At 40.3% G+C, this 16,474-nt stretch overlaps 1 protein-coding gene across 3 annotated transcripts in view; it reads left to right on the forward strand.

The window, feature by feature from the left end:
- The window catches only part of LOC127951225 (astrotactin-1-like), a 263,118-nt gene that overhangs the window by 224,642 nt on the left and 22,002 nt on the right, over nt 1–16,474 (forward strand). For all 3 annotated transcript variants that reach the window (XM_052549027.1, XM_052549026.1, XM_052549028.1), the window contains 3 exons: nt 7,911–8,179; nt 8,934–9,067; nt 9,175–9,326. In XM_052549027.1, coding sequence (XP_052404987.1) covers nt 7,911–8,179; nt 8,934–9,067; nt 9,175–9,326 — 555 coding nt within the window. The remainder of the gene's footprint in view (nt 1–7,910; nt 8,180–8,933; nt 9,068–9,174; nt 9,327–16,474) is intronic.

Consider the following 16,474-nt stretch of genomic DNA (forward strand, 5'->3'; position numbering starts at 1 on the left):
TGCATTATTTCACACAGTATACCTTCAGCACCACAATTTGGGGTTAACGCCCCAAAAGTACAAGTGTGAAACTTCGCTTTATCCAGCATGCATTATGTGCAGTGTGAAAATCCCTATCTTACTGTATTAGCAATTTTGCACCATGATAATTGAACCCATGAACTTGTCTTTGTTACTTTCACCCAATCATTGTCCAATCAAATTATTTCTTTGTTAAAATTTGCATATAATGGCTATGTCATATGGTCCTGTCAAATCACACTTTATAATAAGAGAAGCATGCATAATACAATGGAGTTTGATTATCATGTTTATATTGCAGGTGAATAATTTCTTAATTATACCTGGCTGGACAACTAGGTTAATCTTGGTGCAGTAATGACAATTAAAACATGATAATACAACCCATTTGTCTTGTTCTCCCACTCAAAGACCGATGGTGTAGAACTCGAACCATATGCAGGCTTCACTGGTGTAGTCCATGATGGATGTTTCATTCCAGCTTCACACTGATGGTGCCACTTCATTTAGCATGCCCTCACTTTCTGCTGATACACATTAATCTGCAGTTGCTGTTGTATTCTCCTTCATAGCTTAACAATGCACTTGCAGGAGAGCAATTAATGACTTATTTTTGTACATTTAAAACTCATTTTACCTTTGGTATGTGATGCATTTCAGGGTGCAATACAGACAGACAGACACAGATCGATAGATAGATAGATAGATGGATGGATGGATGGATGGATGGATGGATGGATGGATGGATGGATGGATGGATAGATAGATAGATAGATAGATAGATAGATAGATAGATAGATAGATAGATAGATAGATAGATAGATAGATAGATAGATAGATAGATAGATAGATAGATAGATAGATAGATAGATAGATAGATTATTTCACCCAGTCATTACTCCATTGTTCTTATTACTCACATTGTCCCTTTGGAAAAGGCCTACCTTTGCTATGCTGTATGCAGTATATACGCTTTTAGCATATGATTGTTCTGTATTATGTATGAGTCCAGGTCATCAGTGTCATACCACTCCGCTGGGTTCAGCAAAAGGTCTGTGTTCCTTCCTTTCTTAACAACTCTTTTCTTTGCAAAGCCCAAGGTTATTTCTATTATATGGATTATAAGTATGTATTTTGTTCTAATTGTGTAGGCTTTTAATCATGCAAAGGTTTTTATTGAGTTCAGACTTCATGTACAACATTCATTGTAGAGGGTCTCTAAAGCCGCATACAGGTGAAGCCAAGAGAGCTGAATGTAGCCAGTACAATGGAGAGAAAAGATTGAAAATGAGTGGGAATGCTGTCATGTCAACATGGGGTGACCTGTGCGTATATGTGTTTGTGTGACAGAATGATTGTTTAAGACAGAAACCTGATGGAGCAGTCATCTCCTGGCCCTGATTACTCATTTTAGAGGTCAGGACAGACCGGACCCCAGTGACTTCTCTTCTTAATTAATCTTTCGACTGGTCACTGTGGAACCGTCTTCTCACATCGGCAGCACAGACAAGCTTGACTAATTCTGGCCTCTGCTGCGCTGTGTGTGCTGGGTTAGTGTGTGCTTCAATTTTGATAGCACCGGGGGAATTTAAAATGTATTGAGGAAAATATTTGGGATATTTAATAATTCATGAGTCTAGCTGACAGGAAAAATGCTAAACAGACAAAACTATGACCTGTTTACTCTGACAGCATTTCTAGTAGACATCAGTTGGCACATGACTGTCTGCAAACCATTTAGTAGTTCTCACGTTGCGTTGCAATGCTGTTGCATATTAAAGGAGTAATTCACTTACAGATTGCAAATTCCTTGATAATTTACTCACCACCCGTTCATTTAAGATGTTCATGTCTTTCTTTCTTCAGTTGCAAATACATTATTTATTGGCTGGGATCGCGTAAAGCCCATTGAAACTACAACTTAGACCGTCAATCTGTTGGCCACTTGTGAGGTCCACTATATTGGGAAAAATCCTAGAGTGTTTTCCTCAACCAACTTAATTTCTATGTGACTAAAGAAAGAAAGACATGAACATCTTGGATGAAATGGGGGTGAGTAAATTACCAGAAATTTTCCTTCTGGAAGTGAACTTCTGTGCGCTGGCGTCCTCCCACAGGTTAAGAGATTTTAAACAAACACTGTTAATACACATGCAGTTAACCAAATGAAACAATACACATTTTAATGGTATAAAAGTGTGCACATCGAGAGAAATAAACAGCAGATGTTTATGTTAAGAACTTCTTTAACTTGAGCAAACACTGCTAATACACATATACATTTGTTAATAAAGGAAATAAAATGAAAACATGCATGTTTTAATGCTAGTGAATAAAACGAAACGATTCACTCGCAAGCCTCTGCTCTTTATGACAGTACCCGGATCATTGAGCTGTGTCTCAGGCCAATGACGTCACTTTCAGGGAGGCATCTTGTACACGCCCCCTTCCCTTGACTCCACCCCCACGTCAAAACAGTGAAACAAAGCTAGACCTGCAGAAAAATTAAGCACAAAGAAAAAAAAGCATCGTAAGATCAAACTAGACTGGCATGCAAAATAAAAGCAGCTTTGCAAATAAATTAGTAGATATAACCATGGAAAATATTTATTGCAAAATCATTGTTTTCGTGCTGTTTCGTTTATGTTTTGCAATTCTTTATTTTTGTTTGCAAATCTTCATTTTTGTCTCCCCATACTTTATTTTCTTTTGCAATTATTAATTTTTGTCTCCAAAATGCACTTTTATTTTTCTCAATACTTAAATTTTCGTTTGCAAAACTTTATTTTCTTTTGAAAAACGTTTTTTGCGTATATACAGGTATGCTGCATTATGTGACTCCATGTAACTACTTTTAAGTTCCGTTTAAAAAAAATAAATAAATAGTTCACCCCCAAAATACAAATGCTGCCATTATGTACTTGCCATCATGTCGTTCAAAGCTTGTATGATTTTATGTTTTTTTCTTCTAAAGTTTTGTGGGTCCCATTAACTGGAAGGTGAGTAAATGTCGGATGTTTTTTTTTTTTTTTTTTTGAAAACTGTTCATGACTTAATTTCATGGTCAGTAAACAAAAAAACACGTTTTCATTTAGGAGGAAACGGTTCCTTTTAAGAGAGATTTAACAACTATGTTTAAAAATATGACAAAAAAAGAAATAAATAAATATGTAAAGAGTACTCTTACAAAGAGTGTCTGTAACAAAGAAACCCATTCTGTTTCTTATCCGAACTGCAAAATTCAATCTTTTTTGTGAAATTACTTTTTCTTCCACATTCAAAATATTTACACACCTTTACTTTACCACAGATAGGTTGGATCATCCTACACTGCCAGGATAAGAGGTATAATGCATATTTCAGCATTTAACATTTTTTTTTTTTTTTTACTCTAATAGAAAATAGTTTAGCCTTGGACAGAGAAGTGAAATAAGAAAATGTCAGAGCCCATCTCTGAGTTCCACTCACTATACAATCTAATGCTTCTCAGTCTAATAACTCTAATCTCAGATTAATGCATCTGTCAATTTGCATTTGAAACTTCTTTTTTCGTCATCTTTCAAAAGTCTTTCACAAACCCTCTAATTCATCCATCAATTAAAAGGGTTGAAAGTTTTGAGCTACACTTGAAGGTCGGCATGTCCCCCCAAAAGCGGAAATGATAGTATGAGCGAACAGCAGCGTTAGCGTGTAATCCACTCGTGAAAAGCATGCCAGCTGCTTGCCGTGCACAGACAGATAAGACCAGGGAAACGGCACCTGGTTGGCACAGAATCCCTGTTGCTGAGATCGTCCTCTAACTCCAAGGGATATTTACAGCAGACTGCAAATACATGATTATGGCACTGTTGCTGTAGGGGTTCCAGTGGTCTGCCGAAATCGAAAACGAAATGGAGTGTTAATCTCATTAATGACATTTTTTTTTTCATATATTTATTTATTTATTATTATTGTTTAAGTGTTATTGAAAATAAAATAAAAAAATGTGCAGTAGTAGTAGTAATGTAGATTTTAAATAAATCCAACTATTGATTAAATATGTTAATGCATTTTTCTAAATCTGAAAATCTAGAAGGAATATTATTATGGTCACATTAAGAACAATTTTCACATGTAGTTAAATGCTGATACATGTTTAAATTAATATGCAAAGTATCTAACGCATGTAAAAACTTATACAGGTGCATCTCAATAAATAAGAATGTCGTGGAAAAGTTCATTTGTTTCAGTAATTCAACTTAAATTGTGAAACTTGTGTATTAAATAAATTCAGTGCACACTGACTGAATTAGTTTAAGTCTTTGGTTCTTTTAATTGTGATGATTTTGGCTCACATTTAACAAAAACCCACCAATTCACTATTTCTGCAAATTAGAAAAACATTTTTACTGAAATGTTGACCTTCTGGAATGTAATTACTGTAAATGTACTCGATATTTGGTAGGGGCTCCTTTAATTACTGCCTCAATTCGGCGTGGCATGGAGGTGATCAGTTTGTGGCACTGATGAGGTGGTCTGGAATCCCAGGTTTCTTTGACAGTGGCCTTCAGCTCATCTGCATTGTTTGGTCTCTTGTTTCTCATTTTCCTCTTGACAATAGCCCATACAGTTAATCAACTTTTGGTGCTTTTGGCAGTGTGGGCAGGTGCCAAATAACTGCTGGAAAATGAAATCAGCATCTTCAAAAAGCTGGTCAGCAGAAGGAAGCATGAAGTGCTCCAAAATTTCTTGGTAAATGGTTGCAAAAACATAATGGACCAACACAGCAGATGAAATTGCACCCCAAATCATCACAGACTGTGGAAACGTAACACTGGACTTCAAGCAACTTGGGCTATGAGCTTCTCCACTACACAACTACACTGCAAACACATGTTTATGTGCAAATTACTGGTACTTAGTTCCCATTAACAATGTTTGTACAACCACGGCCTGCTTTGATGTGACTGTGAGTCATTCTCACAAGGTTTTCTTTCCAAAAAAATCCCTGATTTTTTTGTCTGTCAGTCTATCCTTCTAGTTGCATGCAATTAGATCTCAAAACAGTGTCCTGTACTGCACATTGAGACAATTACAGTGGAATATGGCTTATATAAAAGCCTCGTCTTTCTTTTTTTGAGAATAAAAAATAAAGCCCTCAGCCGGTTCTGAACAAGGCATTTAAGAATCCATTGCAAATTGCTTCAGATTCGAGCCCCTCAGTCTGGCAGTTCAGGTTGGATTGCAGAGCGAGGTCCCGGGGAGCGTTACCAGCTACGCCGTGCAAACAGATGAATTAGTTTAGCCCTTGCGCCTCACAAACGAGATGTCACTGCTCTTTGTGTCTGCAGGCAGGCCCAATCACAGGTAAATAAATCCAGTCACTCTCACCTGTAACACACCGGCAGCTTTTATTAAGAGACAGAGGGGCATGTCAGTTAAGACCAGCAGCTGCATGCCTAAACCGGTTCTAATAAAACAAACACAAGAAAGATTGAAAGGCTGGTCGGGAGAGGCGAGAGAAGAGAGATGGAAAGAGACTGGCTGGAAGAGTATTTACATGTTACTGTGAACTAGCATTGAGCTGTGATTGGGCATTTAAAACTCAATCCACATGCACTGCGAACAAAGCAGGTGCTTGAATAAGGACTGTATGATAATCATCATGCAACATCTTTCTTGTGAGATTAGCTTGTCAAGCTTTGCTAAAGTGTTCAAATGTATCCTGAGCCTAGACGTTTTGCAACACGTTTAAATTGCTTGACTGGGGTGCTTAAACGTCCTGATTATTGACTGAAATCTTATTGGATTTTGGATACACACAGAGCAATTCATGACTTTCCATTTTGATGTTTCATCCTTTTCCATACTTGTCAAAAACATGAGGAAAAAAAGGGGAAGCAATGTTCATTATCTTAATACTTTATCGTGCAGATTGTGTTTTCGGATCCGTGCAGACATGATAATGCAATTTGTTAGGTCACCCCCTCCCTTTCTGCTTTCATGCGCAATTGCTATCCCCTCCTAGAGCTCTAGTGCCATCTAGTGTTTCGTTTGTTAGGCACATGCTTTCTTTTAGGGAATTTCTATAGTTGGGTGGTGATAAAAATATGCTTGTAGGAAGGAATTACCAAATGCTCACCTTTGTCAAAGCTGACAGTTTGCATGCAGTCATAAATGGCAATCCTTCAAACCACTGAGAATATCAAAGTCTTTTTCTTCACCGAAAAGAGTTCTGAGCTTAAAGAGACTCTACAGATGACAAGATTTTCTGTGCGTTTTCATGCAAATCAACTGTCTTACATGAAAGTTATCTAAGGAGATGTTTCCTTCACTCTCCTGTTTTAATTTGGCCTGCAATGCATCATGCCGGTTTCATAACTGTCAAAACCCAGAGCTGTGGAGAAAATATGTCAAAGCAAATTGGCACACGGTAGAGTGTGCAGCTCTCCCACTGTTTCTCTCTCTTCCAGCCTTCCTTATTTCTTCTTTCCCACTTCTTCTAGCTTTTTCATTCTCTCACTCTTGTCTAATTAAAGCACCAGCTAAGCGTAATATTGGTAATGCCTTCTTAATCTACAGCTGGCATTGAATTTGATGAAACACTTTTAACACATTAGTATTTTCTGAGGAGCTCAAGCTTTCTGATTGGCATCCAAAATGTGCAATTTACAGGCCTTTTAATCCATTAACTTTGTGGAAACTTTTTTAAAGTGCTTTGTGATTTCTTGGCACAGCTACATTGCTTTTCTTCAAAGGAATAAAATGGAAGATACAATTTAGATGATTTAGAATCCTATGAGTAATAAAGAAAGTGGTATATTTTGTAAAGAGCCCGTTTGCTACAATCACCTCCCAAAAGGTCAGATGCATGACCTTTTGCACTTCTCCTGCAGACCAGAGCCTGTTTAGATATTGATTAACAAAGAAAGAACAGCTCGGATTCTCCCCAAATAATAATAATAATAAATATAATTAAATAAGAATCTTTCTGAGATGAAAGCAAAACTCAGTTTGGTTGGGCTGATTATTTCTCTGCAGTTTGCAGCAGGGCTTTTGTTGCTTTATTATTAAGTGTACTGTGGGGTGCTGCATATTCATTTCCTCATGTGTCTCTCATGCAAAATGTTGGGCTAAATGTGGCCTATCTGATATTGCGAAAGGCTGAAGGAATAATGGTTTCTCACACTGCATTTTCTTCTCACACTGTTGGCTCATAAAATCTCTGTGTGGTTTTTTATTTGTGCAAGTGTGTGTGTGTGTGTGTGTGTGTGCGAGCACGTCTTTGAAATCTCAAGTGTGTGTGTCTTTTATTAAAGTATGCTGCAGTGAAAGGGTATTCCCTAATTGGCTGTTGAGCTTGCTGATTGCTTTTGTATGTGTGGAAGTCTGCAGAGTAAGCAACTGTGAGTCCAAATACTTTTGGGGTGGGCTTAAAATAGAAGCAAAGCTTTACTCAATACACTTTCATTTTAGGGATAAATGATGATACAGTGTCTAAAATAGAGCTGATAGAACAAATATTGACATGCACTGTGATTGTATTAATTAGTAAGCATATTTGATTTATTAAATTATTTCATGAATGATTTATTTAACAGTTTTTATTACATTTTAATGCATTTTCAGATGAGCTTAAAACAGAAGAAAAGCTTCCTGAATTGTCACTTTTATGTCATTAATAATTAATGTATACATAATAATATTATTTATTTAAAAATATGTATTATATTAATATAATAATATTCATGCTTAAGTTGCACAATTACTTTGTTTAATATTGTATAATATTTTCATATTTGTTGTTATAATCATATTTGTCAACCGTTATTCATAATTGAAATGCAAAACAGCCCTATTCGAAAGACTTTCCTTTCCAAATCTAAATCGTGTTGAATTCTGTTTTTCAGGAAACTCTCCATCGGATGAGTCAGAGGAGCGGGACAAAGAGCCACGCACACTTACTTACCCAGCATACATTGCCAGCCTGCTGGACTCGGGTGCCAAGCGCATGGCGGCGGGGGTGCGCATGGACTGCAGCAGCCAGGGCCAGTGCCCGCTGTCCTGCCACCTCTGCCACATGAGCCCTGGGCCTGCACGTCCTGCAGAACCTGTGCTGCTCAACATCACAAAAGCCACACCAATCTACGAGCTGGTCAACAGCAACGAGACGTACCAGGTATCTGTGACTCATAATGTTATACTCTCACCCCACAGCACATGCCAGGTTACCCACTGAAGTTAAGCAGCAGTGAGCCAGGCTTGGACACCTCCTGGGGGTCGGCAGGTGGTCTGTGTGGGACCTATTGCACCAGTATAGTGATGGGAAGATTAAAAATAGCAAAATGTAAAAAAGGAAAACCATGTCCAAGGGGCTATTTACCAGAAATGTAGTATGTGTGTATATGTTTATTTGAATTTCTTGAACATAATTATATAGACAGTGGAGTCACAGATACTAGTGCTACATTAATTTGTCCCTTTCAACCAAAATAAATTAAAGCTTATTTATTTATTTATTTATTTATTTATTTATTTATTTATTTATTTGTTAGTTAGTTTCATTTGAATGAGAATTAAATTAAGTTTAAAAAAATAAAGTATTACAAAATAATATAATTACAACAAGTTTTTAATTAGTTAAAAGTAAATTATATTTCAAAGGGCATTTTAATTATTATTATTATTATTATTATTATTATTATTTTATTTTTTGTTACAATCTTATTTTCTGAAAATGTGTGGTATGTACAAATACGCATGAGCCAGGAAGATGCTGCACTCTTGTGGTGGTAGAGGACATTTCCCCAAATATACTGTAAACCTCAATGAGTCTAAAAATTGTTTTATATAACTGTGAATATTAGAATAATTGTTTATAATTAATATTAGAATTAATATGACGTGCTCTGCATCTTTGTCTTCTCACGTAGGCGCTGCAGGTGGCCATGATGAGTGTACTGTGGTGCTCTGCTAAAGGTGATGTTATTGATGACTGGTGTCGATGTGACTCCAGCGCCTTTGGCACAGATGGACTCCCGACCTGTGCTCCTCTGCCTCAACCTATGTGAGTTCAGGAAATTGAAATTTCTGAAGTGAAGTTTAAAAGTATTAGTCCAGATCTTGGTCAAACATTGACTCATACGGTCAATGTTGATTTTATTCTCTTGTCAGGCTAAAGCTGTCCCATTCGTATGAGCCCAGCAGTTCATTGGTCATCATAGATTGGAATCATACAGAGCCGCCAATCGGAGTGAGAATTGTTGATTACCTCATCAGTCAAGAGAAGGTGACAGAGCGAACCGATCACTCCAAAGTTGAGACGGGTAGGTAAATTATGCATGAGCTCATACAAAACATTTGAAATATATAACTCCCTGCCTTTGATGTCTTAAAGACTAAAAAAGAGAAGCAATACTTAATGCCCATTTATTTGGTCAGTAGCTGTGTAATAAGCGGGATAATGTACATCCAGACAGTCATTATCACAAATGAAACTCCTTCAGGGTGATACAAAATCCCTCTGCCTCACGCTGGGGTCCTCATCATCTTGCCAGAGTTTATTTTGTGATAATGGCAACTGAATGCTCATGAATATATGAAATCTAAATGAATTTTTATTGAATTTCCCAGCACTAAGTCAGAACCACAAAATGAAATAACATGGCTGTATTTTATGTTGAAACAATGAAACAATGCAATAAAAAATGCATTAATACTTTATAAAGATATCCCATTCCTCTGATTCAAAAACTTTAACTGTGCAATGATATTTCCCACATATCCTTACAATTACCTCTATCTGTGAATTAAAATAGCAACCACAATTTATTGAGAAGAACCCTGTAGTTGAGGGTTGTAAATCTGAGGGAAGGCTATTAAAATGAAGATTAAAGTCCATTCCCGAGATAAATTAAAACAAATGCGTAAATTTCGAGAATAACCCTAGTGTTTGGATGTTTCAGTTGACACCACTGGTCCTATTATCAGGGAATGGGAGCCATATCAGAAGGCAAAGAAACTCCCTAGACAGGGTGATCATTCAAGATGAAACCACAAGAGAAGCCAACGATCACTTTGATTTAGCTTCATAGTTCAGTAGCAGAAAGCAGATAAAGGTGAACTTGTCAACCGGATCATGTGGGAGGGAAGCATGCAAGAAGCCATTACTAAAAAGAACAAGCCAAAGCACATCTAGAGTTTGCCAAAAAGCATAATAACAGCTCATTTGTGTCAAGGGATTGGATTATTGCAGTCAGATGAGACCAAAATAAAGCGTTTTAGTCTGAATTCACTGTGAACTGCCCACCTCTTACTCTCGACAGTTGATCATTCGTTCATTAGTTCATAGTTCATTCATTCTGGTCTGTGGTAATTGTGACATATTGCCTGTATTTTCTGCTTTTAAAGTTCTGGATTAAGAATCCCATTTGGCCTCTAAATTATTAATAACCTGAACAGCATGATCTGAAATACCCTCCATGTTGCGCTTTCACCCTGTTTTAGATTCTAGACAGTGATGTATTTGTGTAATTTTGAAAGAATGAACCCGTTTGAGGTTGATATTAAGTCTCACATCTCAATCCTGGGCATAATGGACATCACATGGGATTTCTCCATGAACATCAAAAACTCTCACCCCAATCAGGGTCAATGTATGTTCATTCTAAGCATCATTTCTCAGACAGCGTGATCCTGGCTGAGGTCTATGTTATTGTTCTACCAGAGTTTGCTGAGTGGAATCAATATGTCCTAACCTGAAAAGCCCTGGCATTCCAAATAGGAGCCTACCTCAGACAAGTCTGCTTTCTGCCCAGGGCCTTCAACTCTAAAGTTGTGCTTTTCACCTCTCAAATCCCCCTGGTCTTCGTACTTGCATACTTACTGTGCTCTATACCAGCGCCAGAGATTTTATTTCACTTTAGGCAAGAGTTGAAATCCATTTTTCACACAGATAATCATTGGTTCTTTAGAAGGCCTTGAAAGCAGGTCTTAATACTGGGCTTGGCGTGCTCCATAAGGATATAAGAAACACTTGTGGCTAACTGTTTTGTATGTGTCCGACATGTCTGATGATTGATTGATCTTCTCACAGCTCGAACTGTGAAGTGCTGTGCAATGTGCAATGAGTGCATTGAGAAAGACCACCTTGAAGCTGTGAAGGGCAGAGCCACAGCAAGAGTGGATTCTGATAATGATCAGGATTTAAGCCTTTCAGGATGAAGCAAAAATGATCATGTGTTAAATAACATTGGATGAACATCAGAAACTTTAAATCCAGGTCACTTTCCTTTTGCTACCAATTTCCTTTCCTGAAAAGAATAGTGAACCTCTGCCAGGGACTGAATACTGGCAGTACAAGACTAAAAATGTAAATAAATACACACTAATGAAATAATAATGGCATTTGGATTTGGGTTTGCTTTGTGGGAACCATGAGGATGTTGGCTTGAATTAGACCATGACAGGTTCTAGTTCTATTCAACCCCAAATTCCTGTCTCTGTCGATAATTAAAGTTTAGCCTTTTTACTCACTCCTCATTGAAAATGTTTGTTTATTTATTAAAACTGCAGTCATAAATGAAAATTAAGAGAAGCTTTATTTTGTGCACCATTTTTTAAAAACAACCTGTTTGACGCGAAATAAGTTTCTTCTCCTCTTTTTCACTATACGGACCACAAGGTAAATATTAAGGGAATATGTTGCATATGTTGAAGTAGTTGCGTTTCTTGTTGTCTCAAAGGATATGCAGCGTTAAATGCAGTGTTAGAAAGCTCCATCAGTTTTTTATTTTACTTTCACTTTCTCTGTAGTGAATTGACTGACGTTCATCGGCATAACTCTTGCTGATAGTCTGCGCGTCGCTTGCTTGTGTTGCGTGACCCCTCTCCCATAATATAAATTGTTTATAGGCCACATATTAAACACTTCTTAATGTTTATTTTTCTTAATGAAAGTGACACCAATAAACACGAACATCAATATCAAAAACAATATACCTATGAAATATTCATTTTCATTTATTTTGCAGTGCAGTTGTTTTAAAAACTGTATATGGCTATTGCTGTCATAGTTATTTTTATTAGAAAAGATGCTTGTTTTCCTGTAATTTAGACAGAGATAGTATATCACAAATAAAAAGAAGGTTGATTCCCAGGTATCTATCTATCTATCTATCTATCTATCTATCTATATAACAATATTATTTATATTTTAATCAAATAAATCTTTGGCGAGTGTGGCGAGTGGGGCGGGGCCGAGAGGCGTGGGAACGAGGAGTGAGGCCAGGTGTAGTGATTGGAGATGAGCTACACCTGCGCCCCACCGCCGGTTTTGAGTCCCACGTAGGAGATGGAAGGATATAAAACTGGAGCGACGACCGTGAAGGACGAGAGAGGACCAGGCCTGGGACGTTATTTTATGTGGTTGCTTTTTATTTGCGCGCACCAGTCGTCCGCGAGGGGCTGGTGCGCCGTTTTGTATTTATTTTGGATATTAAAATGAGTTTTGATTGTGCGCCGGTTCCCGCCTCCTTCTTCCCGATGTATATGAAGCGTTATTATTGTTACAGTGGTGCCGAAGCCCGGGAGAAGGAGGGACGTGCTGCTGAAGATCCCTCGCCGCTGTGGTGAATCCGCGGTGCCCTCGAGCTGGCGAGGTATGTGCCGCCAGGGAGGCTCGAGGCGGTGGGCTGGAGCGAGTTGCCGGGGACGGGCGAGCTCGCTGCTGGCCGCCCACGATATGGAGGGGCGGCTGCCGTCCGTGAGGGAGCGGAGGAGTCGGCGCCGTTCGCCAGGGGGCCGGAGCCTGCCGCCTCCGCGAAGGAATCCGGAGGGACAGGGAACGGGGGACTCCTGCCGGCTGCCCAAAACCGGAGGAGCCGTCGCCGTCCATCGGGCGGCGGAGGAGTGTCGCGCCGTCCGCCGAGGGCCGTCCAGTGCCACCGCCAGGCACCGCGGAGGAGATCACCCAGCTGGTGGAGGGCCGAGCAGCAGTGCGTCTGGGAACCGGATTTTTTTTTTTTTCCTCTCTCCCCTCTCTCGTCCTTGTCGCTCCTCCTTCCATCTCCTTTTCTCTCGCCTCGTCTGTTCTACCCCCAGGTTCCTGCAGGTCCCCGTGAGCGGTCCCCCCCGGAGGGAGGGGGGGGGGGCGGGGAGTAGAGCGCAGTCTCGAGGGTACCCCCCGGCCTGCGAGGGGCGATGGGGGTATGTGGCGAGTGGAGCGGGGCCGAGAGGCGTGGGAACGAGGAGTGAGGCCAGGTGTAGTGATTGGAGATGAGCTACACCTGCGCCCCACCGCCGGTTTGGAGTCCCACGTAGGAGATGGAAGGATATAAAACTGGAGCGACGACCGTGAAGGACGAGAGAGGACCAGGCCTGGGACGTTATTTTATGTGGTTGCTTTTTATTTGCGCGCACCAGTCGTCCGCGAGGGGCTGGTGCGCCGTTTTGTATTTATTTTGGATATTAAAATGAGTTTTGATTGTGCGCCGGTTCCCGCCTCCTTCTTCCCGATGTATATGAAGCGTTATTATTGTTACAGTGGTGCCGAAGCCCGGGAGAAGGAGGGACGTGCTGCTGAAGATCCCTCGCCGCTGTGGTGAATCCGCGGTGCCCTCGAGCTGGCGCGGTATGTGCCGCCAGGGAGGCTCGAGGCGGTGGGCTGGAGCGAGTTGCCGGGGACGGGCGAGCTCGCTGCTGGCCGCCCACGATATGGAGGGGCGGCTGCCATCCGTGAGGGAGCGGAGGAGTCGGCGCCGTTCGCCAGGGGGCCGGAGCCTGCCGCCTCCGCGAAGGAATCCGGAGGGGCAGGGAACGGGGGACTCCTGCCGGCTGCCCAAAACCGGAGGAGCCGTCGCCGTCCATCGGGCGGCGGAGGAGTGTCGCGCCGTCCGCCGAGGGCCGTCCAGTGCCACCGCCAGGCACCGCGGAGGAGATCACCCAGCTGGTGGAGGGCCGAGCAGCAGTGCGTCTGGGAACCGGATTCTTTTTTTTTTTCCTCTCTCCCCTCTCTCGTCCTTGTCGCTCATCCTTCCATCTCCTTTTCTCTCGCCTCGTCTGTCCTACCCCCAGGTTCCTGCAGGTCCCCGTGAGCGGTCCCCCCCGGAGGGAGGGGGGGGGGGGGGGGGAGTAGAGCGCAGTCTCGAGGGTACCCCCCGGCCTGCGAGGGGCGATGGGGGTATGTGGCGAGTGGGGCGGGGCCGAGAGGCGTGGGAACGAGGAGTGAGGCCAGGTGTAGTGATTGGAGATGAGCTACACCTGCGCCCCACCGCCGGTTTGGAGTCCCACGTAGGAGATGGAAGGATATAAAACTGGAGCGACGACCGTGAAGGACGAGAGAGGACCAGGCCTGGGACGTTATTTTATGTGGTTGCTTTTTATTTGCGCGCACCAGTCGTCCGCGAGGGGCTGGTGCGCCGTTTTGTATTTATTTTGGATATTAAAATGAGTTTTGATTGTGCGCCGGTTCCCGCCTCCTTCTTCCCGATGTATATGAAGCTTTATTATTGTTACAGCGAGTTTGAAAGATTATTATTATTATTATTATTATTATTATTATATATTTTGTAAATGTTATATTTAAAAGTCTCTTAAAAGAACATAAAAAATCTAACTGTCTTAAATTTTCAATATTGTGTTATAAATATATATTAGGAGAGATAGAGAAAGAGAGAGAGAATTGAAAACTCAGCAGCGTGTGCTTTGACAATGCAATCTTTGGATAATGCTTCTGTTTGGTCTTGAAGTCGTTTTATGTGGCAGGCTGCTCTGGAACTGCAGCCAAGCAAAATGAAACTCCTGAAATATAATGATCATTTCCCCCCTGTTATAATGGTTGCTACGCCCTTGTTTATATGTAAATGATTTCAGGCTTACACCTGTATCATTAGCTCTGATGCAGAACACATGTCCTCCCACTTTAGCAGTACTTTTACCAAATATAGTGCGGAGTCCCAGACTGTGTTTGCACCATGACAGCCTTTGGCTTGCCTGTTATATGTTCCTCTATCTTCATCCATTCTCCTCTTTCACTTTAAAGCCATGCCCATTGCCTGTCCTCCTCCACCTCTGTTGTTGCCCTGTCCAAGATAGACTTCAGACACGTTATGGCTGTTAAAGCAGAAAAGAACATCATGTTATATCAAGTCCAAATGTGGAATTGTGAAAATGAGATTGATGAGGAGATTATGTGAGGATGTCTTACTCCAGGCCAGATACGTATGGGTGTTTCTTTATTTTCCTCTTTACCCGCAGAGGTAACATCTTGTTCTTTACAAGCCTCCGATTTAAAGGTGGCCAGAACTAGCAACTTTTCGGCCTTTTCTGGAAGGTTCAGAATGTACTCCACAGGCTGTCAGAAAACTGAATATAAAACTTATAAAAAAAAATATTCGGTTTTCAGGAAACATATGAGGGATTTTCTTAACTTGAACAAGGCTGTCCTTAAATTGCTGCACAAAAACAGAGGCTGTAACGTGCTACCGATTTTGCAAGTCATTACAACCCCCTGTTTATGTTTTACTAGGATTTGTTTGACATGTCTGTGCTAATAGCTCACAAAGCACGGACATCCTTGTTAGTAAAATGACCATATCATTCTTTCATTCTCTATCAGACTCAAAGAGAAAGTTCACCAAGAAATACAAATTCTGTCATCATTTACTCACACTTTTGTCATTCCAAACCTGTATAAATACCTTTTTTTCTTCATCGAAACTGAAAAGAAGATATTTTGAGAAATGTCCCAGTATCCCAGTAGATGTTGGGTTACCTACATTCTTCAAAATATCATCTTTTGTGTTTCATAGAAAGTAGAAGAAGGAAAGAAATCCAGCTTTGGAATGACATGAAGGTGAGTGAATGATGACAAAATTTGTCTTTTTTTCTATTATTATTATTGTTGTTATTTTTATGTCATTTGTTCCCTGTGGAACATACAAGGAACACAATTCTGAAACATCTTTAGGACTTTTCCAAAGCCAGTTCATAATCTTCCCTGTCATTATACACTGATAATCTTCCCTTGAAATGAAATGGATCAGTCAGCTCAATGAAAAGAATCAGTTCAAAAGAATGATTTGTAATGAATCTAAATGACCTGGTTCTCAGGTTAAACTCACTGATTTAGTTCTTGACCGTAAAGCAAGATTATCAGTGATAAACCGCTTGATTTGTCATCTGTTTCTCATATGACTACAGAAGGCTGGGAATACAGTCATTATGGATTTTTCTTATGATGCGTTTTTGTAATTTCCCAACCATTTAATTTTTAGTAGAAAGCGAAAACTAATTTCATAAGTGTCTAAAAATTCTCCTACGTCAGTTTTCTGTAAATCATTGTAACTGTTTGCATGCAGGGAATTCACTTGGAAAGAGAAAAATCAGATTTTTGCACATAAATGACATGAGCCACATTTGCCATACGATTTCCTTCACCACATATACGATGTCTCTTCCTGAAAATGATGTCCAG

The sequence above is a fragment of the Carassius gibelio genome, chromosome B2 (genome assembly GCF_023724105.1).
Source record: "Carassius gibelio isolate Cgi1373 ecotype wild population from Czech Republic chromosome B2, carGib1.2-hapl.c, whole genome shotgun sequence".
Classification (NCBI taxonomy): domain Eukaryota; kingdom Metazoa; phylum Chordata; class Actinopteri; order Cypriniformes; family Cyprinidae; genus Carassius; species Carassius gibelio.